This window comes from Lagopus muta, chromosome 2 (genome assembly GCF_023343835.1).
Source record: "Lagopus muta isolate bLagMut1 chromosome 2, bLagMut1 primary, whole genome shotgun sequence".
NCBI lineage: Eukaryota > Metazoa > Chordata > Aves > Galliformes > Phasianidae > Lagopus > Lagopus muta.
Genome location: NC_064434.1, coordinates 109328102 through 109355715, shown reverse-complemented (window position 1 = coordinate 109355715; position 27614 = coordinate 109328102). Strand labels below are relative to the sequence as shown.

Genomic DNA, 27614 nt, shown 5'->3' with positions numbered 1-27614 from the left:
TGTGTTTTGAGTGCGCTGTTTGTTCTTGTAAGATAAACAGATTCCTGGACAGACTAGTTCTGCCAGGTGTTGGTGGGAAGAGCCAGCGTAGCTCTCTTGTCTAAGTTCTTTGTTGTCCTTTGTTCTGGCAAGAGGGAAAATTTCTGATGGAAAATAGACTCCAGTCTCCACTTTAGAAATTTCTTGTTCCAGATTTTTGAGTTTAACTTGCACAGTTTGAGTCATCAAGTCCAGTAAGGTTTCACTTTGCCTGGAAATAACTAACAGGGCTGTCATTTAAAAATTTCCTATGTAATGCTTTTACATGGTATCATCTTCTGGACAAAATATTTTTGGACAAAAATATTTATTACTAGTCTTCGCTCTGCGTACACATCCAGAATCTTTCTGTTTAATGACAGAAGAGTTCCTGAAGTCTAATCCTCTTAGCAAGTAAGAGGATTAGATTAGATTCCAAAGCAGTTTTTAAACTTGACCATCTAGCAGAAGAGAAAAACTTTGATATGAAAGTAGCAGGTTTTCCTTATTTTAGATAGTCTGAATTGGATAAAAAAAGAACAATAAAATTTAGAACAATAAAATTTAGGGTATCAGCCCGTAGTTAATCCTATAGACTCTGTCCTTAAATAATATGGATAAAAAATTAATTTTTGTCTTTTACACATTTCTCAGTTCAAAAGTATCATAAAACGAAGATAAGTTGGTAGCCAGAAGGGCTGCATATTAACAGCAGAAACTCCATGAACAGTTCATTTCTGACAGCAAAGTTAACGTGGCCTTGCAGGGGGAAGAAACTTAGAAATGTGCTGGACATAAGATAGTGGCACTACGTTACGTGGTATAAATATGGCTTACGCTACATGAGAATTGATGAATACATACTCTTAACCCATACAAAAAGAATGTAGGTCAGTACAGACAGAATGTGTGCCTCAACTTTTCTTACACTTGGTAGAAAGGCACTTTTCATTGCATTTCTGATAAGTTTGATTTTCCAGAAGAGTGCAACTGATTGTGATTTGTTAGAGGACAGTTAATCTCAGGTCATCAACACTGAAGAACAGAACTTCTGTGAAGATAAAATCTGGAAGCAGACTGTTTACGTCTGTTGAATTCTACCAGTGTTTTTGGTGTGCAGGAAGATCTTTGTATTTTTCATCATTAAATTCACTCTACTTTTATAAATTACACTTTCTTGGGGTTTGGGCAATTCAGTATCCTTATAGATACCACGCATACAGGGTAGTTCAAAACAGTGTGCTCTGTTCTTTAGTTTATATTTGATGCAGCAAATTTATACATGAGGAATTCAGAGGGGGAAAAAAGTTTTAAAAAGGGAAACACTTAAAATCCTGTAGCATGAAATGCACTCCTGAACTTTCAGTGTCTAAAAATTCCTCCAGACATGAATGAATAATAAATCTTAAGGGAGTGTGCTAAGCAGTTCCTGACAGAAGATGAAAAAGGGAAAAAAGAACAGTTATTTGGGTGTCCTTAGTTCCCTAATGCTTTGGGATATGGCTATTTCTGCTTTTTGTTTTCAGGTAAATCTTTTCTGGAAAGCTAACCCTAATCAAGTATTCTCCACCCAAGGTGGACAGACTTCAGTTAATGTATTTCTTCTGAAGTTGTGGTGTTTTTTAATGTTATGTTAGTTTCCTGTAAGGATGGTTCTACTATTTCCTTATGAAGTTGATCTTAGGGATTTCTCTGTTCTGTTTCGTGCCTGCAAATACAGAAATCAGGTTTCCAGTCTCAGTCTCCTAGTGATGATGCTTTCAGTAATCTTAGCAGGACTCACGCAACAGACATAAATTTCTGACTTCTTGTTTCTAAGTAATGTAGGTCACTTGACAGTTCTTTGTTTTGTTCCAGAAAACTAATGAAATTTCTCATATTATTTCTGAGTTTTTCACAGTAGGAGTACTGAGTACTTCTTGTATACCACTTGTATGCCTTCAGAGCTGTTTTAAAAATAGCTATAAGTGTATCATAATCAGAAGGAAAATCAGTGCTTAAATATGTCCAATATGCTTCTAATTCAAAATGTTTGTATCACACTTCATCCATCTGAAATCACTTGCCTCCAGCATCCTATGGTATAGTTAAAGAAGCTTACTTCTGCAGAGGTATTTGAAATATACTCAGGAAACTTAATTTCAAAACAGCTTTATCTTAAACTTGCATTTTGGTTGCAAATATTACAACTGGATGTTTGGTACAGAAGGATAGGAAGGGGAAGAATGTGTACTGCAATTCCATGGCAATATTGTGGTATTACAATCATGTTTTACTATAGTTTGACTGCCTTTAGCCGTATGCAAGATCTACGCAATATACGTAGCAATCCTAATAAGGGAAATTCTAGCTGTCCAGCAAGTGGGTGTTATTAACAAGTAAAGAAAAGGTATCTTTCTAAATTCTCTTTAGTTTAGAATTTCTGGGAAATATTTTTGTCTTCACAACAGATAGCTTACAGATTGATAGGGCTATAGGTGTATTCTCTTTAACCTGTGAAGAGTATTTAGGTCCTTATTTTATAAGGGATATTTTGTTAAACATAAAATAATATAGTAGTTGAAGTTAGGGATTTATAACATTCTGATGGGTGCAAATAATTTGATAGTTTATCACTTAGATTATTAAATGTAGGACTATAGACTATTCTATATTTCATCTAACTTAATGTGTTTGGTTATATGTCTCATTTTTATGTAAAAATGTGTTCAGAAGCACTGAGATTAATTCTGTCCTGTAATTCTCATACAAGTCTGCAACCAGTGTGCTAGACTCTCCTCTGTAGCATTTCTGTTGAAAAATTGGTGATCTCGAGGCAGGTGAAAAGGGAGGGGAGGGTTGAAGAATTATCTTTTGATCACAGCCACTGAGAGCCACAGCTGGTATGTTACCCTTAATGTATGTTTGTGTACTTAGGTTTTAACAAAAATAAATTCATGAGTGTTTTCCAGTGTGAAAGAGGAAAGACTAGGCTGGCTTCCTCTAAATTAGGTGTTTTGTTTTTCTGATGGACTGTAACATCTGTTAATGGTCACTTGTGTTTTATTCTAAAAGTTTGTTGTTGTTGTTTATGTTAGTGAGATGTATTTTTTCTCTTTTTAAACAGGATATTTCTGCTCAAGAAAGCAATATACTAGGAGCATTCTGTGACATGAATGTAAGTTGTCCGTTTTTTTTGATAGGTGCACATTTCTCAGAACCTTGCAGTAGCTGTGTTCTCTCCTCTGTGTAGATTGCTGTTACGATAATGTATTTTATTTCAAATTACCTGTGTGACTGAATCACTCTAGTATTGATTGTTCAAATTCTTCTGCTTTTTTAAATAAATATTTCAATTTCTCTAGGATGTAGAAGTACCACTGCACTTGCTTCGTTATGTTTGTCTGTTTTGTGGAAAAAATGGCCTTTCCCTCATGAAGGATTGCTTTGAATATGGAACTCCTGAGACACTGCCATTTCTTATAGCACATGCATTTATCACAGTGGTGTCTAACGTAAGTACAAGTGTCTTGATGTTGATTTTAGGTGGAGTACAAAGTAAACAGTTCTGAAGTCTGGAAAAATTCCATAGGAGCAGGGAAGGAAGAAAAACACTAAAATTTTCCTTGTGGGGAATACATTCCTGGTTCACTGAGGCAGCTTTTCACTATTGGAGTCCTTTATATATCCCCTTGAGGCACATAACTAACATGGCAGATTTAGATCATTTCATCAGCCCTAGACATCAGTCTTGTAAGAGCCTCTGAAGTTATCTGTAGGAACATTTTTGGATGTTGTTTCTGTCCCTGAAGTTGTGTTGTGAAAATATTTCAAGCTGCTTTTAGGATATATTAACTTTTTATATATTCCCTGTTTGGCACAAAGGGGAAGCCTGTGGGTTTATTTTCCTTTCAGTTTTCTGTGGTTTTATCATTTATGCACATTTGAAGTGTAGAGGGAGCCATGTTTTATTATTACTTAGTTTTAAAGTAAGCACCCTTCATTGTTTGTTCATTTTGGAATAATAGCAGTGTTTTCCTCCAAAGTTATGAATTAACTTTGGTGGAAATCTGAAGGAGATTGGTAAGAGAAATGAAAACTTCTTTCTGAAAAAGGATTAGTGAAGTTAGTGTAACATGAATTTTAAGTTGTGACCTGTCTTGTGGATGTTGCATAAGGGTATAAGGGAAACCAGTAGTTTGCTGTGCCTTCTGAGAAGTGAGTTTACCATAATTTTTATGTTGATTGCAACAATGTTAAATGTTTAAAATCAGATCCTTGTTTCCACACAGCTTTTCCTTGCTGTTACTGAACATCCAGGATGATGTTCTAAATGAGTACTGAAATATGTTTGCATTGAGAGAACTGATTACTGAAATAAAGCCAGTGTTTGTGATCTGTATTTCCTACTCCTTATCCTTCCAGTGTAATGATTCTTAACATGTAGGTCAGAAAACAGATTGGTAAAGCATGATGCAATCAGTCCATGTAATGTTATGCAGGAGGACTGCTAGAGGACCTCCATGTGTTACACTGCTGCGTTCTCTTCTGCCCCTTTCTGTAGGATCTGATAAGCTCTTCACCTCTAGCAGCTGTCAGAGCAACCTGCTGATGTGTCTTGCTCCAGTATAGCAGCTGAGTTGCTCCTAACCCCATTATATTAAAATGAGCAGAGAGAGAAAACGGCAAGTTGAATTGTTGTACCTGATTTTCATGTTTATAGTGAAATAGGTTCTGGTACGAACTTGAGAGCAGACCAAGTGTTACGAGGTACCAATATATAAAGCGGGAACCATAGTGTATGGTTATTGTTAAATACATTTTCACAGTAATATAAGCTCTCAAGAATTGCATTTCAGTAGCCATCATTTAGAAGATTCCTAGAAATAGTAATGCTGGAATTAAAATCTGTGAGAAGAATGAGTTGTTTAGCTACTATCTTGAATGTTTCAAAAAATATTTTTAAGTAAGATTTTAGTGTAGATGGACCAATTGTTTTTCATTAAAAAGATAGATCTAGTAATCTTCAGGAATTAAATTTGGAAATAATAAACTGAAAACAAATGACTCTACTAATAACCTGTAGCATTAAGCTCCTAGTAGATAAAGCTGCATTGTGCTGTGGGAAGGGTTTGCACTGTTTTTTCTAAAAGGAAGGTGCGAATCTCATCAGGTGTGCTGTAAAGATGCATTCATGAGAAGGCCACCAGGACAGGTTAGTAAGTTGTTCAGGACAACTGAACAACTGCTTGGTGATGGTTACTTGTGTTTCCTATACACAGAGGACAGAAAAAAATACTGAAAAGATGTTTTCTTGAAATGTTTTGTACGGTAAATTTTCTTTCACTAAAAGTCTTAATCAGACTACCTTACTTCTGTAATGAAGCCAGCAAATACAATATAATGCAGTATTACAGAATCACAGAATGGCCAGGGTTGGAAGGGACCTCAACCCCCCTGCGACAGGCAGGGCCACCAACCTCTGAATTTAATACCAGACCAGGCTGCCCATGGCCCCATCCAACCTGGCCTTGAACACCTCTAGGGACGAGGCATCCATAAAGGATCTGACTAGTTGGCAGTCTTATTTTTCTCCAACTTGCAGCTCTGCAAAATGTTTTCATAGCAACATACATTGCAGCAGCGCTGTTCTGTCTTAAAATATTTTGTGGCATTTTTAGTCAAATATTTTGTTCCACCTTCCTTCCCTTATTTCATATTTTGTGGTATTTGCACATTTGCACCCAATGTAATGTGGGTCTCCTGAAAGAACTAAGAGATGCAGAGAAATCCGTGACCTGGAGCTTCTGTGGGGAGTTTAAACAGCACCGAAAATCATTCTGATTGAGCGAGACACTATCTTTTAGAAATGAATTGCCTATGATAAAGAACATGTAACATAAGAGTGTATTTGTTTTTGTATTATTATTATCTATTATAATATAAAACTTTGGTTTCACAATGAAAACTGCTTTCATTTATAACAGGAAATTGATAATTAACTCAATTCTATGAATGAAGTTTGTAATGTAATGCAGACATCCAGATGACTGAAATGGCTGTAGAAGTTTGAATTAATACAGAGTGGAAATTGCTACAAACAATGAAACAAAATGATAAAAATCCTTTGCTACTTTTATTCCATAAGGAAATGTATTTCCTTGTGACCCTTCATGCTTGAGTGTGGAAAACAGTACAGATCATGTTATAAATCTGATAGCTTGAATGCAACAATATGTTTGTCAGTCTTGCAATTTTCTGACAAAATATTTAATTTTTGTTTCTAGTCCAAGCATCTTCTAGTCAAACTTTATGTATTTAGTGTACTAGTCTTTTTTTTTTTTTTTTTTTTTTTTTTCTTATTGAGACAGCAAGTAGATTCAGAGTTTTATTCCAAATGTGATCTTTTTTGCAGTGTAAAGATCTGGCATGTTTGACTTGTGAAATAGTTTGGTATTGCTGTTGTATTAGTTACATTATAAAAAGTAAGTCTAAAAATATTATTTTTTGGAGCTGACTCGCGTGTGATTTGGCTGATTCCACAAACATTTAAAATAACTGATCATACAGTTTTTCTTTTGCCTAGTCTTTTTTTCTCCTAGCCAGAAGAGGAATGTAGCATTTTCTGCATATATAATTTACCAAAATACTTGTGAAAATTTAGTTCTTAGCCAGAATTTATTGTGTCACTTGCAACAATTAAACTTTCTTCTGAGAACAAGCATGGAGATGTAAACTGACATGTCACTTTGAGTGACTGTCACTGTTATCTATTGGGAAGAGCTGTGTGCTGTGCATGCATTATTTAAATTATATCAGTAGTAGTAACAGCTGCTAACACTGCATCTGTGCTAGATCCCTTACCTGGCACCTAGTTGTCTTTCTGTAACAGGTTTAACAGGCTTAGCATTCCTTTTTGAAATGCAGAAGGAACTTGTAAGTTTGCCAGTGTAAGTAGTTTGGTTGGTCCTCTTTTCCTCACAGCAGTGCTAAAAAGCTGTTTCAGGTTTCTTTTCTGCATATATTTTCTTACTGTGTACAGCTGTGTAAAAGTGGTAAAGGCAGTGTGGTGAACACAGGGATGCAAAGACAGTATTTGAAAAGGTCTGCTTTTTCTTGCTGGTTATAAAACATAGTTTTATTTCATAGGGTATATAAACTCTAAGAAGCAAAAAGTCAACACAAGTAAAGTCATTTTTCATGATTTTGAAGTCTTTTGTAAGGAACAGAATTTCTAATGTGGACTTTTAAAAAAACAAACAAAAAATCCCACAAAACAAGACCAACACATGGCTGAGCAGTAGTTATTCCTACAGGAGAAGCTGCAGAAAATTCACAAATCATACTGCCCTGAGATCTTACACAGAAATCTTTTATTTCCTATTTGACTAGATGAGAAAAATGTTTTTAAAAGTCACAGGAATGTTCTTCACCTAGCCTTGAAAATCGGAAAATTAGCAAGTTGAAATGATTTATATGGAAAAAACAACAAAGCCATTTTCAGAGTGGGGGTTGCATGCGCAAATGTACCAGCAATATTTCATTCTTTAACACTCTTATTAAATGTCATTAATGAAATTTTTATCTATGTATATTTTTACGTTATAGATCAGAATATGGCTACACATCCCTGCTGTCATGCAGCACATTATACCCTTTAGGACTTACGTTATCAGGTAAATGTTTAATTTAAGAATTTGTTCTTGAGGGCATTTTGAATACCTACTTACATGTACTTTCTAATCATTCAAGTTGTTGCTTTTTCTGCATTACTTTAATAAGGTGAGTGATGGTAACGTTTAGAGGTAGTTAAGGCAGCTTGTTCCACCTACCTGATTTCAATGTGGATCGGATCAATCTTGAGAATAATATTTTTCATATGACATTCAGCCCTATGTTGGCACATCAGGATCAATCATAAAACAATTTTCTTAGAACTTTGAAGAAGATTTGCAATGAGGCGATGGAAGTGGAAGAGTAATATGTAGTCACTGAAATTTCAGTACTGCTATATACTGGTCACTGCTAGTTCTTCAGTGTTCTGACCTTAAAAGTAACTTTTCTTGCATTGGCCCAAAAACTTCTCCAGACTTTGAATTTCCTGTAACTGTACTTTCAGAAATGTGCTTATTGTGGTCAAAGCTGATTTTCTTAATATCAATAAATATGCTCTTGCAGATTGTATTGTCTTAACTATAACAGTATAAAAACAATTTAAAAAGATGGGCAACAGAAAATTACACTTAATGAGGCTGAGAAATAGGTTTTGTATATTAAAATGTTCTGGCTTTAATTGTAATTAATTTTAGGAGCATGAAAATTATTTGTTTGGATACAGACCTACCCCATTGTAACACGCTTTCTATCAAAATGATACCAGCGGACAGAAGAGTACTAGCCTGTCAGTCTTGGTACAAGTCACAGACGCAGTCCTGGTATGTGCAGAGGAAGTGGAAGCTCTGATCAGAATTCTTGATCCACAGTGTTTCCTGTGCAATACAACAAGAAAGAACAGAGCTGAAAAAATTTAAATTATTCTTCTGCTCAAAAGTATTTTTCTTAAGAATTTGAGTTTTATTAGAGATCCCACCAAGACCACCAACATGGGCCTAAAAACAAAAACAACAGCAACAAGCTAAGGGAGAAAACTAATTTACCAAATGTGATAGTGAAATAGGAGATAATACAATATAATATAATTGGAATTGAAGCTAATAAATCAAATAAATGATTGGGAAAGAGAGAGTGACTATCTGAAACCTAAGGTCCCTCCTCTAATGCAAGGTGGTGATGGAGCACACACCGAAGAGTCAAGTGGTAAAAGAAGAGGCAGTCTTGTGACTTGTGAGCAATTTTATCTTTCCCTCTAAACAGAAAACAGAAACGGAGCAGTGAAAGTCTTCTGGAATATGTAGTTCTTTTCTCCTGAGAACCAGGTAGCTGGAAATATCAGCAATCCATGGAACTGAAGGATTAAGTCTTTAACTCCCAGTGCACCACATAATGTTAAGGTGTGGAATACTGATAATAAAAATCATAAACCCATGACATGGTAACAAGTACTACTGAGATGATAGTAAGGGTGATAAAGAAGGTAGGAGATTTTTTTTTTTTAAACATTAAAAGGCACGTTCTAGGGATGGCGGTTGGTTGTTTTTGTTTTTTTTCCCACGAAAATGGCTGTTACGAGTGACACGAAGGCAATAAATAGGGAATGATTTCCAGTTTTTCAAAACAACAGAAAATCCAGTAGTCATTAGGTTGCAGGCTTAAATGAAAGGGGACTGGCTTTCCTGCAGTCACAGTTGTGAAACCAACTGCCACATGTTAATAAGAAAGTTAAGAGTACAAATAGGAGAGAAATGATTTCACAGTAGCACATAGGTTCATCTTTTATTTATGTATGGGATAAATCTTTCATCTGCTTTTAGAAAGTCTATTTTGGGCTGACTAGACCTTGCTTCAATGACACTCTTGTTATGCAAGGCAGTGCAGCAAATTTACAGTTAGTCAGTGTAAAGAATAAAGAAAAGTTTGTGTTAATTGTCAGTGCTAACTAAATATTTCATTATTTGTTAAAATGGCAAAAAACATTAAATGGCTTAGGCCACTCTATCTTTCCACTTTCAGAAAGAGATTTAACCTATTCTCCAAGTTTCTGATCAAGTGGTTGGCAATCCTGCCCATGGACAGGGGTTGTAACTAGGTAATCTTTAAGGTCCCTTCCTGACCAAGCAATTCTGTGATTCTAAATTTGAGTAGCTTTAGTCTTGGTGGTGGAAATATGATCATGTTTGATCTATGATCAGCACTGTAGGGCTGATAAGTTTTCTAATGTAGATGCAATTTTACTCATAAAGGCGTATGTGGTGCCTTCAGAAGCCACCTGGATGTAGTCCTGGCAGCATGCTCTGTGTGGCCCTTCTTGAACAGATGTTGGACCAGATGGTCCAACCTCTAACAGTCTGTGATTCTGTGATTTTTTTATGTTTATACTGTGTAAAACAGGTATATGCATTATATGCACCAGTTGGAGAAACATAGAATGGCCTGGGTTGAAAAGGAGCTCAAAAGATCATCTGGTTTCAACCCCCCTACTATGTGCAGGGTCACCAACCAGCAGACCAGGCTGCCCAGAGCCACATCCAACCTGGCCTTGAATGCCTGCAGGGATGGGGCAACCTGTTCCAGTACCTCACCACCGTCTGGGTGAAAAACTTCCTCCTCATATCCAACCTGAACCTCAGTTGAAGACATTCCTCCTTGTCCTGTCGCTATCAACCCATGGAAACAGCCATTCCCCCTCCTCTTTACACGCTCCCTTCAAGCACTGGAAGACCACAATTAGGTCTCCCCGGAGCCGTCTCTTCTCCAAGCTAAACGAGCCCAGTCCCCCCAACCTTTCTCCATAGGAGAGGTGCTCCAGCCCTCTGATCATCTTAGGGACCCATTCCAAGAGCTCCACGTCCTTGCTGTGCTGGGGGCCCCAGGCCTGGATGCAGCGCTGCAGATGGGGCCTTACAAGAGCCGAGCAGAGGGGGACGATCACCTCCCTCTCCTGCTGGCCGCCCCTTTTTCATGCAGCCCAGAACACAGCTGGCCTTCCGGGCTGCAGGCGCACACTGCTGCCTCATGGCCAGCTTCTCGTCCACCAGGACCCCCAGGTCCTTCTGCGCAGGGCTGCTCTCAAGGACTTCTTCCCCCACTCTGTATAAACACCTGGGATTGCCCCGGCCCCAGGTGCAGCACCCTGCACGTGGCCTTATTGGACCTCATTAGGATTTCATGGGTCCACTTCTCCAGCCTGTCCAGGTTTGTCTGGATGGCTTCCCTCCCTCTAACGTATCAACTGCACCATTCAACTTGCTGAGGATGCACTTGATTTCATGCACTTGATGTCACTGATGAAGATGTTGAAGAGCACTGGTTCCAAGATCAACTCCTGGGGGAGTTTCCATTTGTGACCGGCCTCTGCCCAGACATAGAATCACTGATCACAGTCCTTCGGCTGCGACCAGCCAGCCAATTCCTAACCCATCAAGCAGTTCACCCTTTAAATCCACACCTCTCCAATTTAGAGAGAAGGATGTGGTGAGGGGCCATGTCAGAGGCTTTGCAAAAGTCCAGGAAGATGACATCCATCACCCTTCACCCATCCACTGAAGCCATCACTCCATCACAGAAGGCCACCAGATTGGTCAGGCACAGTGGTGGCTTGGTGCAGCCACACTGTCTTGGATCACCCTTCATCTTGTATGTGCCTAAACATGGTAACCAGGAGGTTCTGCTCCATGATCTTCCCAGGCACAGAGGTGGGGCTCACCGGCCTGTAGTTACCCGGGTCTTCCTTTCTTAAAAATGGGAGTAATATTCCCTTTTTCCAGTGGCTGGGCATGATTTTTCAAATTGATGGAGAGCGGCTCGGTGACCACATCAGCCATCTCTTTCAGAACCCTAGCATGGATATCTGTATTATGATAAAAAAGATCTGTTGTATTTACTAGATCAGCATAATTGCTTCAAACTTTTGAGTGTAAGCAGAATTTTCAGTGAAAGCCCTGCTAGTGACATCTAGTGAGGCCACAAGTGCACCCTTCTTTCTGTATAAAAAGACTGTGTTCTTTCCTGCCTATTTCGACAGTCACTCATTATCTGTCTGTTGTAGTTTAACCCGGCAGCACCACACAGTCATTCACTCTCTGTTCTTTCCAGTGTGATGGGAGAGAACTGGGGGGGGGGGGGGGGGGGGGAAGAAAAAGGATGATTTGTGGGTTGAGAGAAAAGCTATTTAATATGGTAGGAAAGGAAGAGAGAAATAACAGGAATGATAATTATGTGTATTTACAAAACACGTGAAGCACAACGCAATTACTCACCACTTGCTGACCAGTGCCCAGTCAGTCCCTGAGCAGCAGCTGCCACCCCAGCCAGGTCATGTCAATGTTATCTTTTTTTCACATGATATCATATGACATGAAAAATTCTTTTGGCCTGTTTAGGCCAGCTGTCCAGATCTCCCAGCTCCTTGGACATCCTCAGCCCCCTCTGGCAGGACAGTACAAGGAAATGAAATGTCCTTTGCTCTCTGTACAGCACTGCTCAGCAACATCTAAAGCATCAGTGTACTATCAATACTGTTTTTCTCCCGGAGTTGAGACGTAGTATCAAACCAGACAGGATGAGGGGAAAAAAAACAACTGTCCTAGCTGAAACCAGGAAACTTACGCAATTTTTTTTCATTCTACATGTAATTTCTTTTAAGATCTTTGGTCTTTCGGATTTCTTGTCTAAAATATGACAATGCATATTATGATTGAAGAACTTTGGGAACAAGGGCTAATTATAGTTTGCATATAAAAATGTGGAGGTAAAAATTGGTCAAAAGTTGCTGAGAGTTGAAATGATTACATTTTGTACCATGGACCAGTTAATTTATTTTGTCAGAGTGCAGCTCCTGTCACCTGTCTGTAGATTTGATGTAGTTTACTGGCTCTGGTTTGCTGCTGAACTCTTTCAAGTGAGTTGTGCCTTTTCATTGTCAGTTTTGTTTAGAAATCATAGCACAGAAGCATACCATTATCTGACTTCCACTGCTCCGTGTAAGAAGTAAATTTCATAATTAATAAGGACCTTCAGTGGTCCTTATCTTGTCTTTCTTTAACTTAGCCGTGATTTCTGTTATGGATGTCGTCTCTGATCATTTGCACTAGAGCATCTTTTCTGTGTTTAACAATGTTAAGTATCACTGGAGTGTGTTTATTTTAAGGCCTCTACACAAGAGCTACGAGAAAGGACCTCAGTCTAAGAAAGAAGGCCTGTAGGTTTTTTGTTGTTGTTTTTTAAATTTACTGATGTTTATACAGCAGTGCGAAAGAATAGTGTGCAAGTGTAATTAAGTGCAGTTTAATATCTCTTTTGCATTTTATAATATTCTCTTATATTTGCCAAGTCTTCCCAGGATGGGTCCAGATTCAAGACTGTCAAATGTATTTATACTATATTTTTGTGTATTTAAATTTAGTTTGGATGCAGTTGAAATACTGAAGGCTTCTAATCTGCCTCTCCAAAGAACTGCATGAGATTTGTGCCATTCTACATAAATCTGTTTCTTCTGAAAATAAATTTGAAGAGGTTTAAAATAAGGAATGTATTTATTTTTTATAATATTTTATCTGATTCCATAGTGGTTTTTTCATTGTTGTCAACTTTTGATAGACTATTGATAATGGTATTTTAAGGCTTAGTACTCTTAGGGCTGTTGGAAATACGTACTTGCTATAATCCAGATGTATTTCAGGAGTGTTCTAGTTTGAATCACACTCTTTTTTCTATTCTTCCTTTTGTAATTTATTCTAGGTATTTATGTAAACTATCAGACCAGGAGTTACGACAGAGTGCAGCCCGGAACATGGCAGATTTAATGTGGAGCACAGTTAAAGAGCCACTGGATACTGCTTTGTGCTTTGATAAAGAAAGTCTTGATCTTGCGTTTAAATACTTTATGTCTCCAACTCTAACAATGAGATTGGCTGGGCTGAGTCAAATAACAGTAAGAACTCTTTTAAAAATATAATAATTTTTAGAAGAAAATGTCTTTTTGTGCCTTACAAATTTCTGACTTGTTTTTCAGGTTGTTTTTTTTTTTTTTAATGTGTGAAAACAGCGGAATCCTAATCTATGCAATATTAGGAAGTTATAGTCGTGGTTGTGAATGGTTCACTGAGAGATATGAGTGTAAAGTATTCCCTGAACAATTTACCATCCTAAACACAACTGTGTTTTAAATATGTTTTGTGTCAGCTGTGTGAAATTAAATCCCTTGACATGGCTATATTTGTTGCTTACCACAAAGCAATGTTTTGATTTTCACCTTCACACTGTTTTGATTACTGTAATTGGCTGCCTCTCTGTATCATATGTACTGTTTTCCTGTTTGTTTTGTATAGTCTCTTAATCAAGAGAGTGCATTTCTGCATCAATTAACAGAAACTGAATTGAGAAGATCAATATATACAGCAAAAAATATAAGTACATTTAAAACAAAAATCCTCAGTTTTGTCTTTGCCGTGGATATGTTGTGCACATCACTAGTCAGTGTACATTGTGCATCCTTTGTCAGTCATTGTTTCCAACATATGCATTCAAGTCATACTGGGACAGAAGTGAACGTTACTAATCTGAGTCTTTTCAGTTTTTGGGTTTGTTTGACAATCTTAAATATAAGATTTATAGGACTTATTGTCGTGTTCGCCTTAATACAAAAAACGATGAATAGAGACGAAATGTTATAGAATGGTTGAATGATTTGCAGTCTTTTCTGGACACATTTAACTTCTCCTCTATTAGATTACAAAGTGTCACTCAATTATTCTGCTCGTCACTGAGTGTCAGTAAATACAAGACAGGTTTACGTAGATTTCATTTTACTTTTCACTGTAGTTATACGTAGAATTATTTACAGTTGCATTTTTGACCAATTTAAATATTTAAAATAACAATGTTAATTTAAAATTTAAAAAAACCTGTGTTTTCCATTAGAATATATGTATTTTTGTTTAAAAACACCAGTAATTAATTTGCGTTGACGCATGACCTCCTACATTTAAAAAAAAATATGTAAATTATATCCATGCAGTATTAAATGCTATTTTAAGAGATTCTGTACTTCTTGTACCCAAATCCATTGTCATTTAGTTTTGCACTTATATAATGGAAAACATAAGACAGTTAACTCAATAGAGATGCTAAAGCAAACTACAGAGAATTTTAACCTTTAGAAGAAATAATGATAGTGTGTATTTGTTACTGTTTATATGCATAGATAATTTTTGACTTTGCATAAATGCTATTCGTAGTATGCATGATGCTTGAATTCTGATTTTCTGTCCTCATTAGTATAAAGTGAATTTTCAGGTTTGTTTTGTATAGTGCAAAAACTTGGGAGGATTGTGAAGTCCTAGGCTGGAAATACAGCGTCTGTTTTTGTTTGGATTTTTCATTGCCATTTACATTAATGTTTGTAGAGTTACAGATCTCTTAACATACCTCGTAGATATATTTAAAAATATGGTCATTGCTTGGATGTGGAAGGAATTTCCCTCTGCCACACTTTTTGAAATTTTATTCTGTATTGATTTGGAAAATGTAATTTCTAGTATCACTGGTTTAAGAGTAAATCTCCAGTGTTTGAGTTACATTGTGTTATTACCGTAGCACTTCAGTTTTGAGCGGTTGATTTTGTCAGCTACTTTGTGCATATCCATATGCAAAACGAATGCATGAGTTTAATCTTTATGCATTTTGTTCTTTTAGGGGAATGTTAAATTGTGTCTCTTTAAATAGTTACGGTTTGACATATTGCAATCAATGGTTGTTGAGTGACAAAGTGAGATTTTTAGCAACAGATATTATCAAAAGCAACATTTTGCAGTATTTTTTGACTAAAGCAAATAGGTTTCAGCATGTGAAAAAAAACCCTGTTATGTTGTTTTTTAATAAATTATTGAGTCTTTTTTATATAAATAGTCTATAAAACTACTTGGAACTCAGAGACAAGTCATTATTCTTTTTCATTCAAATCATGGGGAATTTTCTTTTTTGGTTCTATTTTTAAAGATCTCATGGAAGAATCTTTGGAGGCATCTAACGCTTTTTCTTGACTTTTGAGCTTTGGTTCATTTAGTTTATTTGCTTTGCCAGGAGCAGTTTTAATTGCCAGATCTGTGAAATTTGAGCCAAAATTTACAGGAAGTTTGACTGCAAACAAGGATCTGTTTGCAAAAATATCATGAAACCACTTAGTGTTTTCACACAATCTTGTCTTTTACTGATATGCTCTCTTGACTACTTTTATGAAGTTTTCTTTTCTACTCATGACTTTGGTGGCTAGAATTTGTCAAAGTAATTTCATTGAATTATTCTACCCAACCAATGCAATTTCAGCCTTCCATTTTGTATTCAAGACTTTAGAATAAAGAAAACTGCAAAATATTTTCCATTCTTCAACTTTTATTTGTCTAAAACTGAGGATTTGGTTTTGGTCTATTTGGTCTGACATGACCAGTCCTAAAATTAAACCTTTCAGTTCCATGGAAACTCTTGAGACTCACAAAATACGTGCTGTATGGCGTACGGGGATTGTATCTGCTTACCACCAAATACAGACTTACCTCTCTTGAGGAGTAGTGTATACATAATGTGTCATATCATCTGACTTAAGTTCTTATTTACAAAACAAGGTTGGAGATAGACACTTGCAGGTTAATTTTAGCAAAGACGAAGCTTGAGTGGTTGAATTTCAAATTGGAAATAGCTACAGAAAACCAAGATACACCAGAAGTTTTTACCTTGTCCCACTTTAGTTTCGTTTCCCTGTCATTCAGTTCCTAAGTTCCCTTTTCTGTGTCTGCTATTGTATCACAGATAGGATTCTTTTCCTTTTTTATTTCCAAATTCTTCTACTTAGTTAGAAATTAACTTAAATATGTAGGAATAAATATTCATAACTTATCTGGACATTCTTTTTTTTTTCCAGGTTTTTAGTGAAGATAGAAATGTAGCGTTATAGGATTTTCCCAGGAAAAAATAAAAATCAGTACAGAAATTAGACAGTGCACATTTATTTCTTCCTGCATTGGTTTCCTGTGTAGAAAGTTTAATTTCCCTTGATGACTGGACCATGACACACGAGTAGCTAGGGAGATTGCTTTCCATTCTTAGCTTTCTTTGTTTTCCTTCTGTTGTACTCAGTAACCAGAACATCTTTATTAGATGGATTGAATGTCTGGGCAGAGGTGTCTTCAGTTTCTTGAAGTCTTTCATATATATCACAAAAAATTGAAAAATGTTATTGTCTTTGACATTTAATGATAACATATCATGAAGTGAAAACTTTTTTACCAGGTGAGTGAGAACAAGGTGGTGCATCACTTTCCCATATGTACTTTGTATTGCACTGTTATGTCAAAAATCTAAGTCTTTAGTTTTTGAAATCATATGAACCTGCAAATATAATAAATGTCACCTTTTGACAAAATTCCTTTGGATAAGAATTCTGTATGGGAAATTTGAGTCAACATGTGACCATAGATTTAAAATTGGTAATAGTCATACTTTGATACTCTCACTTTCTGATCAATTTGAAAATGTATTCAGAAACTCCAGTTACCTTTCACTTTATTTGACCCAGTTCTAATCAGTCAACTTGTTTGTTAAGTTCTGTTCCATGTTTCACTGGAAAAAAAAAAACAACAACATATCCTGTATTTCGTTGAAAATTACTATTAATAGCTTATTTGTTAATCATTGCATAATCTAGCTTGCATGTCTCACTAATTTTTACTCATATTCAATTTTGTTTCTTAAAAAACACCTTTTTTCCCCTCTTAAAATTTTTGGGATTAGGTATAAATATTTGTGTACAGTTTGAAGGAGATTAACTGTCAACAGAATTATGGAGCGCATGATCTTGAGTTGTTGCAAGGAAGAAAAGAATAACCCTTTTGATGAAGTGAAGCGACAAGTTTGATCGGAATTTCAAAAATTCCATTGCAATGCCTTTTTTTTAAATGACAAATCAACAAATAAGCTTTATTACATAACTTTAAATGTTGAAAATATGTTCATGTAAATAATTGGTCGCAGAGCCACCTGTGTTTCTGGAAGGTTGAAGCTGAGGGAAAGAGAAAGCTCATGGGAATTTTATTCTTTTCATTTGAAATGAGTATTTTTTATTAAAAGTCCTTAACTTACAAACACAGAGGAAAACCAGTATGGTTTCATCCAATAATGTCAAGTTGTACAATAGATAATTAAAGCTATCTCATTATTTTCTTTGAGAGCACTTCTCCAGAGGAATTTCTTATGGAAAGCTTTTCTAAATACTAGAGAAATTCCAAATGTTTAAAGGTGCATAAAAAAATTGTTTAGTCTGTATAATTGACAGCCTTGGGATTTGCAGTCTGTAGTTTCTGCAAAACATACTTGTCAAATCTGTGTGTAGTTTTTATTTTAAAATTCCAGTTCTGCTAGTGTACTCTGTCATCCTCCTCTATCATAACATTCAGGTATTGAAACGATTCACTTTTCTCATGCAGCATTGAACTAAGTTTTAGATCATGGCAGTGGGCTTATGCTTCTGAAGACAGCTTTATCTTCTTATAGATGGCAATAATGCAAGCTATTCTGCACCAAGTTATTCCAATCTCCTTAAATTAACAATAGGAGAAGGTTGAAATAACTTGATAGTGATATGAGGCAGTTCTGTCAATAAGTTTATTTGTAGTTTCAGAGCATGGAGTTAATACACTTTTGTAACAAATAAAATTGCTTTCCTGTAAATAGAGTAAGGCATTACAATTTGACAACAAACTAACTAAACCCACTATCAAATATAGCTTTTCAGAATTCTTGGCTTTTGAGGGTATTAACAATAAATTTTAGCAACCTGAACAAAATTAGGATTAGTATACAATCAGAAAAGGTTTTGGTTCATGGACGTATTTACTGAGGTGCTTTATAAATGTGAGAAAGAACATGAGAGACGTGATCCTTTAACAGGTTGATTTCTTTAAGACATCTTGTTAAAAATTAAAAAAACCTCCACTATTTTTATGAATATTGAAATTTTAACTCACTTTGTAGACTTTTTTTTTTTGCCACATTACCAATACTGAGGTCTTTACTGTTGTAGTAAGTTCCGTAATGATACAGAAACTCATCCTGAAGCCTCTGTTAAGAGTGTGTGTTTCATTACTCATGAAGAGCTACGTGCAATGATACTACCAGATGCCTTCATTTGATTTCTGTTGAGGACAGTTTTCTAACACTGTTTAACTGGTTTAGTAAAAGAATTGTTGATTTAAAAGAATGAATAAATAAGTAAGACCAATCCTGCTTGCCTGCTAGAGTGCGTGTTTAAATTTTTGAGTTTACTTAAAATCACTGCAAGAACTATAAAGATGTCTTTTCTGTTACTAATATTATTTATAAATATAGCAGAACTACTTTACAACATATTTAGATAACATTTTATTTTCTTCTTCCTTTTTCTAACTATAGAATCAACTTCATACCTTCAATGATGTCTGTAATAATGAGTCATTAGTTTCAGACACAGAAACGTAAGTAGGAATATTACATAGTTCAACTGCTCTGTATGATTGCAGTTCTGTATTGTTGTAGATTTAAAACATTGGGAATCTGATCATCTGAGCTGTTTGTGAGAAATATTTTTATCGGGGTGTAATAAATGTTTTTAAATGGTTATTTCTGAAGTATTACTAAATGTTTGTGGATTTTTTTACTGGTTTTTTTGAAGGAGATAAGGTAACCTTTAGGAAAATGTAGATTATGAAATAATAAATTCTTGTAACAGCTATGAAGTATAAATATGAACTAGCTAACTCATATCCAAGTAATATTTTTGCTGTCATTTCATTGCTTCTAATATTGTAGTTAACTAAGACTTGTTTTTCTGTCACTGGCACCCATTCTTGTTACTAGTTTTCCAAATTTTGTGAGAAAGTGCTTTTAGAACAGGTTTTTGTTGCTTGTTTTTTCTTTTTTTTTTTTTTTTCCAAAATCCCTTTCAGGTGAGTGTAACAATTTTAAACACAACTCCTATAAATCTCTGTGAAGTTTAATGCGTGGGATTGTATTCCATTAAGGAAATGTATTATGTTTGGACAGCTTTAAACTTTACATTAGAACTGTTTATGATTTAGACAAAATTTTCTATTTAGGTGGCTGAAATAAGCATTCTTTTGAATTCCTAGACAAATTCTCTAAAACATAGGATTTTACTTAAAATAGGTACTTTCCTCATATCTTAGGGATTGTATCCACATGTTTATCTTGTTTCACTAGATGCACACAACCTCCAGTATCTTTTCCATGTTAGCAGTGTGTATGACAGCAGCAGTTGGCTTCCTTTTTTTATGTAGTTAGTTGGTTTTCTTTAACACTTGCTTATTTAGCTCTAGCAGCAGTCCTATTGCAGTTTTTGATTGCAGTGTTGTAAAGTTCATGTGAATAGCAACTTAAATGCTTTGTGGAATTTGTGTTAATAAGTTGATACTCTAAAAAGAATGAGAATCTATGATATTTTTGCTTCCAGAAAAATGTGGAAATACCTTGAGAATACAAACCGAAGACTGCTTGCAGTCTTTTTGTTCAAGTCATTCATCATTAAATGAATAGGTGGACATGAGTCTGTTTATTGGAACATGACATCCATTTATTTAGAAGTGAATTTTGATACATAGTATCAGGAAAAAAAAAATAGAATTACCTTCGAGTGTGATGTAAATATCTCACTATAATCTGGTGAAACCTGAACGCAATTTCACTAAGCAAATGTACATTTCTCAATATTTGCAGTATTCTAATAAATTATTTGTGCCCTAGCAGGTGTGTTTTTTTTCCAAAGCCTTTCGTTCGATATCAGTAGAAGCAAATACTGCAGGAATAAAACTAGCTTTTAGGTTATGCAGTAGAAAGATTTTAAGTGAGGTGGCTTGGTTGACTGGGGTGTTTTCAGTCTTGTACTGCCAGTTCATGGTGTATTGTTACTCTGGGATGGGCAAACATGTTTTATCCATTCTTTCTCCTCCTTGCTTCATGCTATGAATCTGAAACTGAGGTGTTTCTTGGTTTATTTTGTGAAATACATTGTGAGTGAATTGTTTAACAAGTAGTAACAAATTGAGGAGCACAAAAAAGAGGGTGTTAAATTTCCCTGAAGAAGAGTAGATGTACTGTGGAAAAAGATCAGTTATCTTAAAGCTAAAGGAAATTGTCAAGTTCTCCTCTGGGATATTACTTTCTTGGCAAGGGCATCTGTAAGCATGTCATTTGAAAGGAATGCATTGTTAACAGAATACCTTTTTTTCCCATGTTTGTAGTATGTGATTTTTTTTCTAATTTGAATTCCAGTCATTCTGATATTTTACCTGACAAATTGGGTACAAATCAATACCAAGTGTTGCTACTTGTATTCACATTTTGGAATCACGTATCCTATTATTTTGCAGGCCAAATAATCACAAAAGTTTGACACAGAAGGATGGGGAAAAATGTCTTTCTTCTGCAGTTCTTTCAGTACAAAGCTTCTCTCTCACTAGACTTAATTCATGAGAAATTTTTGGATCAGAAAGCGCTTGTGGAATTGACAGCAAAAGGAAAGCACTTCAATCTTATTTTTTTTCCTTGGTCAGAGGAGAAGTCTTATTTATTTTGTACCTTTGTAGCCCCTGCAGATTTATCAAAGAAAGATGTTTTCCATTATTTGTGGTCTTCCCACTTATGTGTTTTGACTTTTTCAGATGCATTTGGAACTGTCAACCTTTGCAGTTTCTGCTTCTATATCTTTATAAGGTGGGTTTGCAGGAGGTATCTTTTTTTTTTTTTTTTTTTTTTTTTTTTTTTTTTCCTTTTAAGAGCTACAAGGTAGTTCTAGCTCTTCCTCCTGTATGGAAGTATCAGATTTTTTTTTGCAAATATTTTGCAACAGTAGCTTCCCACCTTTATCTGCATGGATTGCAGATTTTTCTGTAAGACAAGCTGAAGTATTTTTTCTTAGGGAGAATGTTGGATTTCACAGCTTTCACTGGGAAGCAGCAGAAAACTAAGGGAAATCTGTTCTCTAGCTGTAGATATTTGCATGTCTTTTTACATTCAGTATACTTGACTTGTCTTCTGCAGGGTTGAGGGTTCGTGCTGATTGATACTGTCCAGCTGCGTGCTGTGTCTTGCTGACTCAACTTTATCCATCAAAATGATACCTGTAATTTTGGTGTTCCTGGTTTTTAAGTTAGAATCTAATTTTTGGTATCAAAATAATAAAATAATACCAATATCTAAGGCAATATCTAGGGTATTGAGGAATATGGGTTTTGAGGAATGTGAAATTTACCAGAGGTAAAGCAATGAGATTGAATAAAAGAGTCTTCTTGGTTTTGAATAGTGATATCTAAAACTATTTGACTGATGTCACTTTCTGAAAACTGGTCATTTTCTTAATGGAGAGAATGATTTTTTTCCTATATGGACTGTAAGAGGAGAAAGTAGTCTTCCTTAATGAGGAACTGTTGGTTTGTGAAAACAGCAATATCAGCACTTGGCAGGCCAGGAATTTGAGTTTTGGAGTTCAGGCTGAAGCTGAGATGACTTCCCTCCTCATTTTAGAACCTAACTGACCTCACTAAAAATTCACATCACCTGTCAACATAGGGATCTAAATTGTTTCTTCTTTCTCTTCTCTCTTAAGCAGATATTAAGCTGCAAGTTTTGTGTTGGTTTTTTCCTTCACTACTGTTTTGTTAGTTTGTTGAGTACATTCTTGTATTTTGCCTTGGCTCACCAATTGAGTTTATAGCAACTTGATTTTAAAAGCCACTTTCCCCTCTCTCTATTTCCACGTTCATATGGATCTTCCCAGGTTTTCTCCAAAAACAGAATACTGTAGTTACTCACTCAGCTCTCTAGTATTTCTTTCTAGTGGCACACATTGTAGTTCAACTGTGTTATACTTCTGGTGCTTGTCAAATAGGGAGATGTATGCTGATTAAAATAAAAAAAAAAAAACAAACAACAAAAGAACTTGAATGTTTGTTGGGAAAGTGGCTGCTATGTGCTGTTCACATTTCTGACCCTAAATAGTTAAGATCAACTCTTCCTGTTTGTGATTATATTCAAAGGCTATATTTCAGTGATCTAGTCAAGAAATGTTAGTGTTCATTCTTTGCAAGCTACTTGTTTTTGCTATGGTTTGTTTTTTTTTTTTTTGAGTTTTTGAATTACGTTTTTTTCAGAAACATTGCTGGATTTTATCCGGTACTGAGCTGATGTGTTTCTGTAGCTGCATGGTGGATTGTAATGGGAATAGACTGGTTGGGTAAATAAGATTTTGTTTTGGGGGGTTACTTTGGTGTGGGATTGGTTCCTGAATCTGGATGTTTCTGTGGTTATCAAGTATCCCACCTCAGCCTTAGCTTAAAATCTTTCTAGGATTTTAACACAGTTTCAACACAATTTCTTGGAACTAGAACATCTGTTTTCAAAAGACATTAATTGATTGTAAATTCTATTAAAAGTTTAGGGAGAAATTAATGAAGCCTAGAGGTTGTCTAGCCCAATATTTTGTGTAGGTTTCCAGCCAGAGAGAGATTTAGAGACAATTAAACTAGCATGTCTGCTCCCCTCACTTCATTTTCTCCTTTTGCCTTTACTAAATCTACCACAGAGCTGATACGTGTTATTTCAAAGGTGAATGTTCTCAAATCTTAAGTGTCGAGGGCTTGAATATGTTGTTTGTAGAACAGTTCTTTGTACAGCTGCTTTCATATTAGAGGGAAGAGCATACCTCTATGGATTATCTGACATATAGTGGTATCACATACTAGTAATCATATAATAATTTGCAAATCATTCTGTGAAAGAGTACTTCTTTCTTTTGAAGAATACAGACTATATATACAGGAATGTTAATATAGCTGTAAATCAAAGTGAAATCTGTGAAAATACTGAAGATTATACTTACTAGGTTTGTTGTAAAAAGTTGTTCAAGATTGCTCTGCTTTTTTGTTTGTGTGAGGTTCTGAAATTGCTTGTGAGTTAAGGTGTTCAGTCTGTTTTCAAGTGTGAAGAAACATTCAAGGAAAACCGCTAGGCAAAAAAATCTTATCTTTGAGAATACATGTATTAAAAAAGGGCATTCCTTCAGAGGAGTAATCCATTATTTCTCAGAAGAAAACTTGCAGACTAGAGATGAAGAGTTGTTATACTTCTTTAATAAGATGGCGTAGGAGCCAACTCAGGAAAGAGTTCTCTTTCTTTTCTTTGAGGTAGCCAGAATACAACGTATAACTCTGAGTACAGCATCTAATGGCTATTGTGTCATACTGAGCACTGTGTCTTGTGTCCTTCCAGATTAGCAATAACAGTGAATCTGGCAGTGTTTACCTGGGGTTTGTTGTCATCGATACAGATCCAACAATCCAGATCCCAGAAGAAACTAAGTGGTGCTGGAAGAAAATTACTTCAATTGACTTATAACTCTGGTGTTAACTCTGAAGTGTTTTTCAGACATGTTATGTTTCTTCAAATTTCATAGTCAGAAATGTCTCCATTCAGATCTCCTGCACCCAGTGGGTGTAAGTTCAGTCGTGTCACCAGGTCTGTCTACCTTTTATATGAGAAGAATGAAAACTAATGCTTTTTGGCTGTGTCATGTAGCAGAATCCTTTCAACCACAGTAGGACAAAGCATTACAAAGCAGTAAGAGTTAAGTAGGAAGGACTGTAAAGGAGGGAGTGACATTCAGTGTTCAAGAATGTGGGGCTGGGAAACTGTAATGTAAGACAGATGGTGATTTTTGATTTTGAATTCCATCACTGCTCCTTATGAGTGTGTATACACTGTAGGTTTATTACTTCCCAGAATACATACATTGTAGTCCTTATGTTGGTTGGCTCTTCATCAGTAACAAATTCATTTATTTTGCTACCATGCAGTTTACATATGAAACAAGAGTAAAGACCATTTTTCTCACATAAGAAATTAAACTGATTGCTCACATTTCACAAGTAAATCTGTGAGAACTCTGTTTTCTATTATTCTGGTCTTGAGGGTAATGCCAAGACTAGTGATCTAACGGCATGAAAAGTCACAGGGCTACAAGCTCTTGAGCTATATGGACAGTGCCACTGTACTCACTTCTGCTTGTCAACATGGAGGCAGATGGATAAGAGTGTTGTTCAGAGCCATTTTGGTCTTCAAGGGATACTGGTAGATATATTCAATCGAATAACAGCTTCAGCTGTAAAATATGTAAGATCCCATATGAGAACGTTTCTTCATATTTTGTTACAAACCGATTTCTGAATGCATATGTAAAATGCATACTCTGAAGTTTGGCTTGGGATTGGTGTCTGAAGTTTTATGAGTAGTGGTTAATTTTATTTTTTTATTTATTTAATGAGGCTGTTGGAAGTTAAATAAAAACAAAATAGACCCAATGTACCTTTTTTAAGCTCTTTTCTGAGCAGATACTCTACCTCTACCTCGGTTTATTAGCAAGTCACAAATGATAGCGTTGTTAAATTGTCAGATCTTGCAAACCAGTTAGTTCATAACTGTCTGGGGGACCTTACTTTTTTCAAATCATATTTCAAAGAACTTTAGAATGGAATGAGGCAGTGTAGGAATTCATCTGTAGCAATCAGACAGTTCAGAACAACCGTGGAATTGGCAGTATGCTGCAAAAAGGTGAATTTGATTTTCAATTGCCTGCAGGGAAATCCTTTTTTACCTAAAAAAAACAATTTTATTGTAGTTCTAAGACTGACAGTCTTTGTAATCCACAGTAATAGTGGCTGTATTTGCAGCACAGGTAATAGTGGTAAAAGATAATTATTCCTGTACTCCTCTGAGAAACCCATTCTCTCCCCTTCTCTCTTGTTTGTGTGACAGAGCACTTTTATTTCAGCATCATTTAAACTAGGGACTGTACTTTAAGTACTGAAATGTGTTCTAATTGCCAAAATCTGGAATAACAAACGCTTCAATGTACAATGCATAAAAAGGAGGTTATATACTAGTTTCCAGGCTGGGCAGTTAGTTTTGGAATTTTTATTTATAACTTTTATTTTGGAAAATTCAGATTCCTTGTCTTGTTCTGTTTGAATATTTCATTATGGATTGTCAATGATTGTCCATTGCTGTGGATGGAACAAGATGAAGATTTTAAAATATCTGTGTGCTGTCTGTATCTGTAAGTTTGGCAATGTAAATACATAGGTTTTTGAAACTGTATGAATTGCTGTTTACTCTGGAAAATCTAAAAAATGTTTAAGGGCTTTTCTTATAAAAATCATTTACATCACTCCTAGCTTTAGTTACATTTGCAAACTCAGTAGTTGTTTTGGAATTTTATTATAAACTCAGATGAAATAGCAGCTTTTTTAAATCAAAAACTTCCTGTAAAGTCTCTGAAAGTAGTCTTACAGTGGTCTTTGAACTCTAAGCAGTAAAAAAATTGGTATAATTGTAGTTTACATGTTTGCTGTCAATCTAGAGGGATAAATGGGAAATGTTGATGTTTGGCATTGGTCTTCCTACTGAAGTAAAACTACAGAGAGCAGTGAATGAATGTACTGTGTTCAGAAACATTTTTTTATGCTTACCGTAATTATAGATGTTAATTTAAATGAAATTGTGTGCTAGGGAAGAGTACTGGATATTTATTATAGAAAGTTAGTTTTTACATATATTTCCTCCCCTCCTTTTTTTTTTTTTTTTTCTTTCTTTTTTTTTTTTTTTCCTCCCCTCCCATCTCTAGGTCAATTGCAAAAGAGCTTGCAGACTGGCTTATCAACAACAATGTAGTTGAACACATTTTTGGACCAAACATACACATTGAGGTTTGTATAAAATTATGTCGGTCATTTTTGGTGTGGATATCAAGGCCTAACTTGTTCTAGTATATCTTTCCTCAATATGTTTTCACTTTGCAGATCATCAAACAGTGCCAAGTGATTCTGAATTTCCTTGCAGCCGAAGGGAGACTTAGTACTCAACATATAGACTGTATTTGGGCTGCAGCACAGGTATATGTTTTTATTTATTTAATTATGATTTTATTTAATAATTGCAGAAGCAATACAAAAATCGGAAAATGGCAAGGTAATTTTATTTTACATGCATGAAGTTGAGTTCCTTGGATTTTTCTTTGTTTATTGGAATGTTTGGCTTACCACATTTTGATTTAGAAAACTTCCACAATTAATTTTTTTCATTAGTTACTCAGATTTTACTAAGCTGTTTCTATGTTTATTGAAGTCATAGTGTTTTCACCAAGAATAGGGACAAAGATTATAAGATTATATAATATAAGATTATATTATTACTGTTGTGGTAAGTTGCCTTGCTCCTTCTTCATATAACTTGTACTTCACTACTTGGTGAGATACAGATGATGAAAATTGCAACAGTGAAGTTCACAGGTGTACTTCAGTGCTGGTGCTGAAGTCTACAGAATGCAGTAAGATTTTACTTTTTGCTTGGTAGACTGGAAACTCTGATAAGCTTTTTTTTCCTTCAGAAAAATACATTATTTTACTAATTTGCATTTATTATTATGCTGTTTCTTTTAAATTACGGATGGCTTTTTCTTCCTTAGGACATTTGAATACAGTTATCAGACATTCTGGTAACCTGCTGTACGAACTTTTTCCATGGTTTCATTCTACCTTTATAATGTATTAAGGTAAAAAAAAAAAAAAAAGAGGTCCACACAAAAGGAAGAAACTTTAAGTTTTCACTGTTGGTTTTCCAGAAAAAAAATACACACAAAATGAAGGACAGAACAGATACATGGAACTTTGGAACTTACTTTTACACGAGTTACAGTTTTTTTCTTTTTCCTCTGTTCAGCAGTGTATTAGTGTCTATTTAGTTTCAAATACTGCTGTAAACATTCTGTAAACTTTGTAGTCCATTGTCATTATGAAATTCAGCCGAAATGTCATTGTGCTTGTTATAATATTCACTGTAACAGACTTCAACATTTTTCTGTGTCAGGTTAATTATTTCAATTTTATGATATTGGCTCACGATGT

The 27614-nt window shown here is 35.4% G+C and overlaps 1 protein-coding gene across 6 annotated transcripts in view; it reads left to right on the top strand.

The window, feature by feature from the left end:
- The window catches only part of USP34 (ubiquitin specific peptidase 34), a 134153-nt gene that overhangs the window by 24702 nt on the left and 81837 nt on the right, over positions 1–27614 (top strand). For all 6 annotated transcript variants that reach the window (XM_048936627.1, XM_048936625.1, XM_048936626.1 and 3 more), the window contains exons 4-10: positions 3125–3175; positions 3363–3512; positions 7606–7673; positions 13354–13546; positions 19057–19118; positions 26336–26417; positions 26511–26603. In XM_048936627.1, the coding sequence (XP_048792584.1) occupies positions 3125–3175; positions 3363–3512; positions 7606–7673; positions 13354–13546; positions 19057–19118; positions 26336–26417; positions 26511–26603 (699 nt within the window). The remainder of the gene's footprint in view (positions 1–3124; positions 3176–3362; positions 3513–7605; positions 7674–13353; positions 13547–19056; positions 19119–26335; positions 26418–26510; positions 26604–27614) is intronic.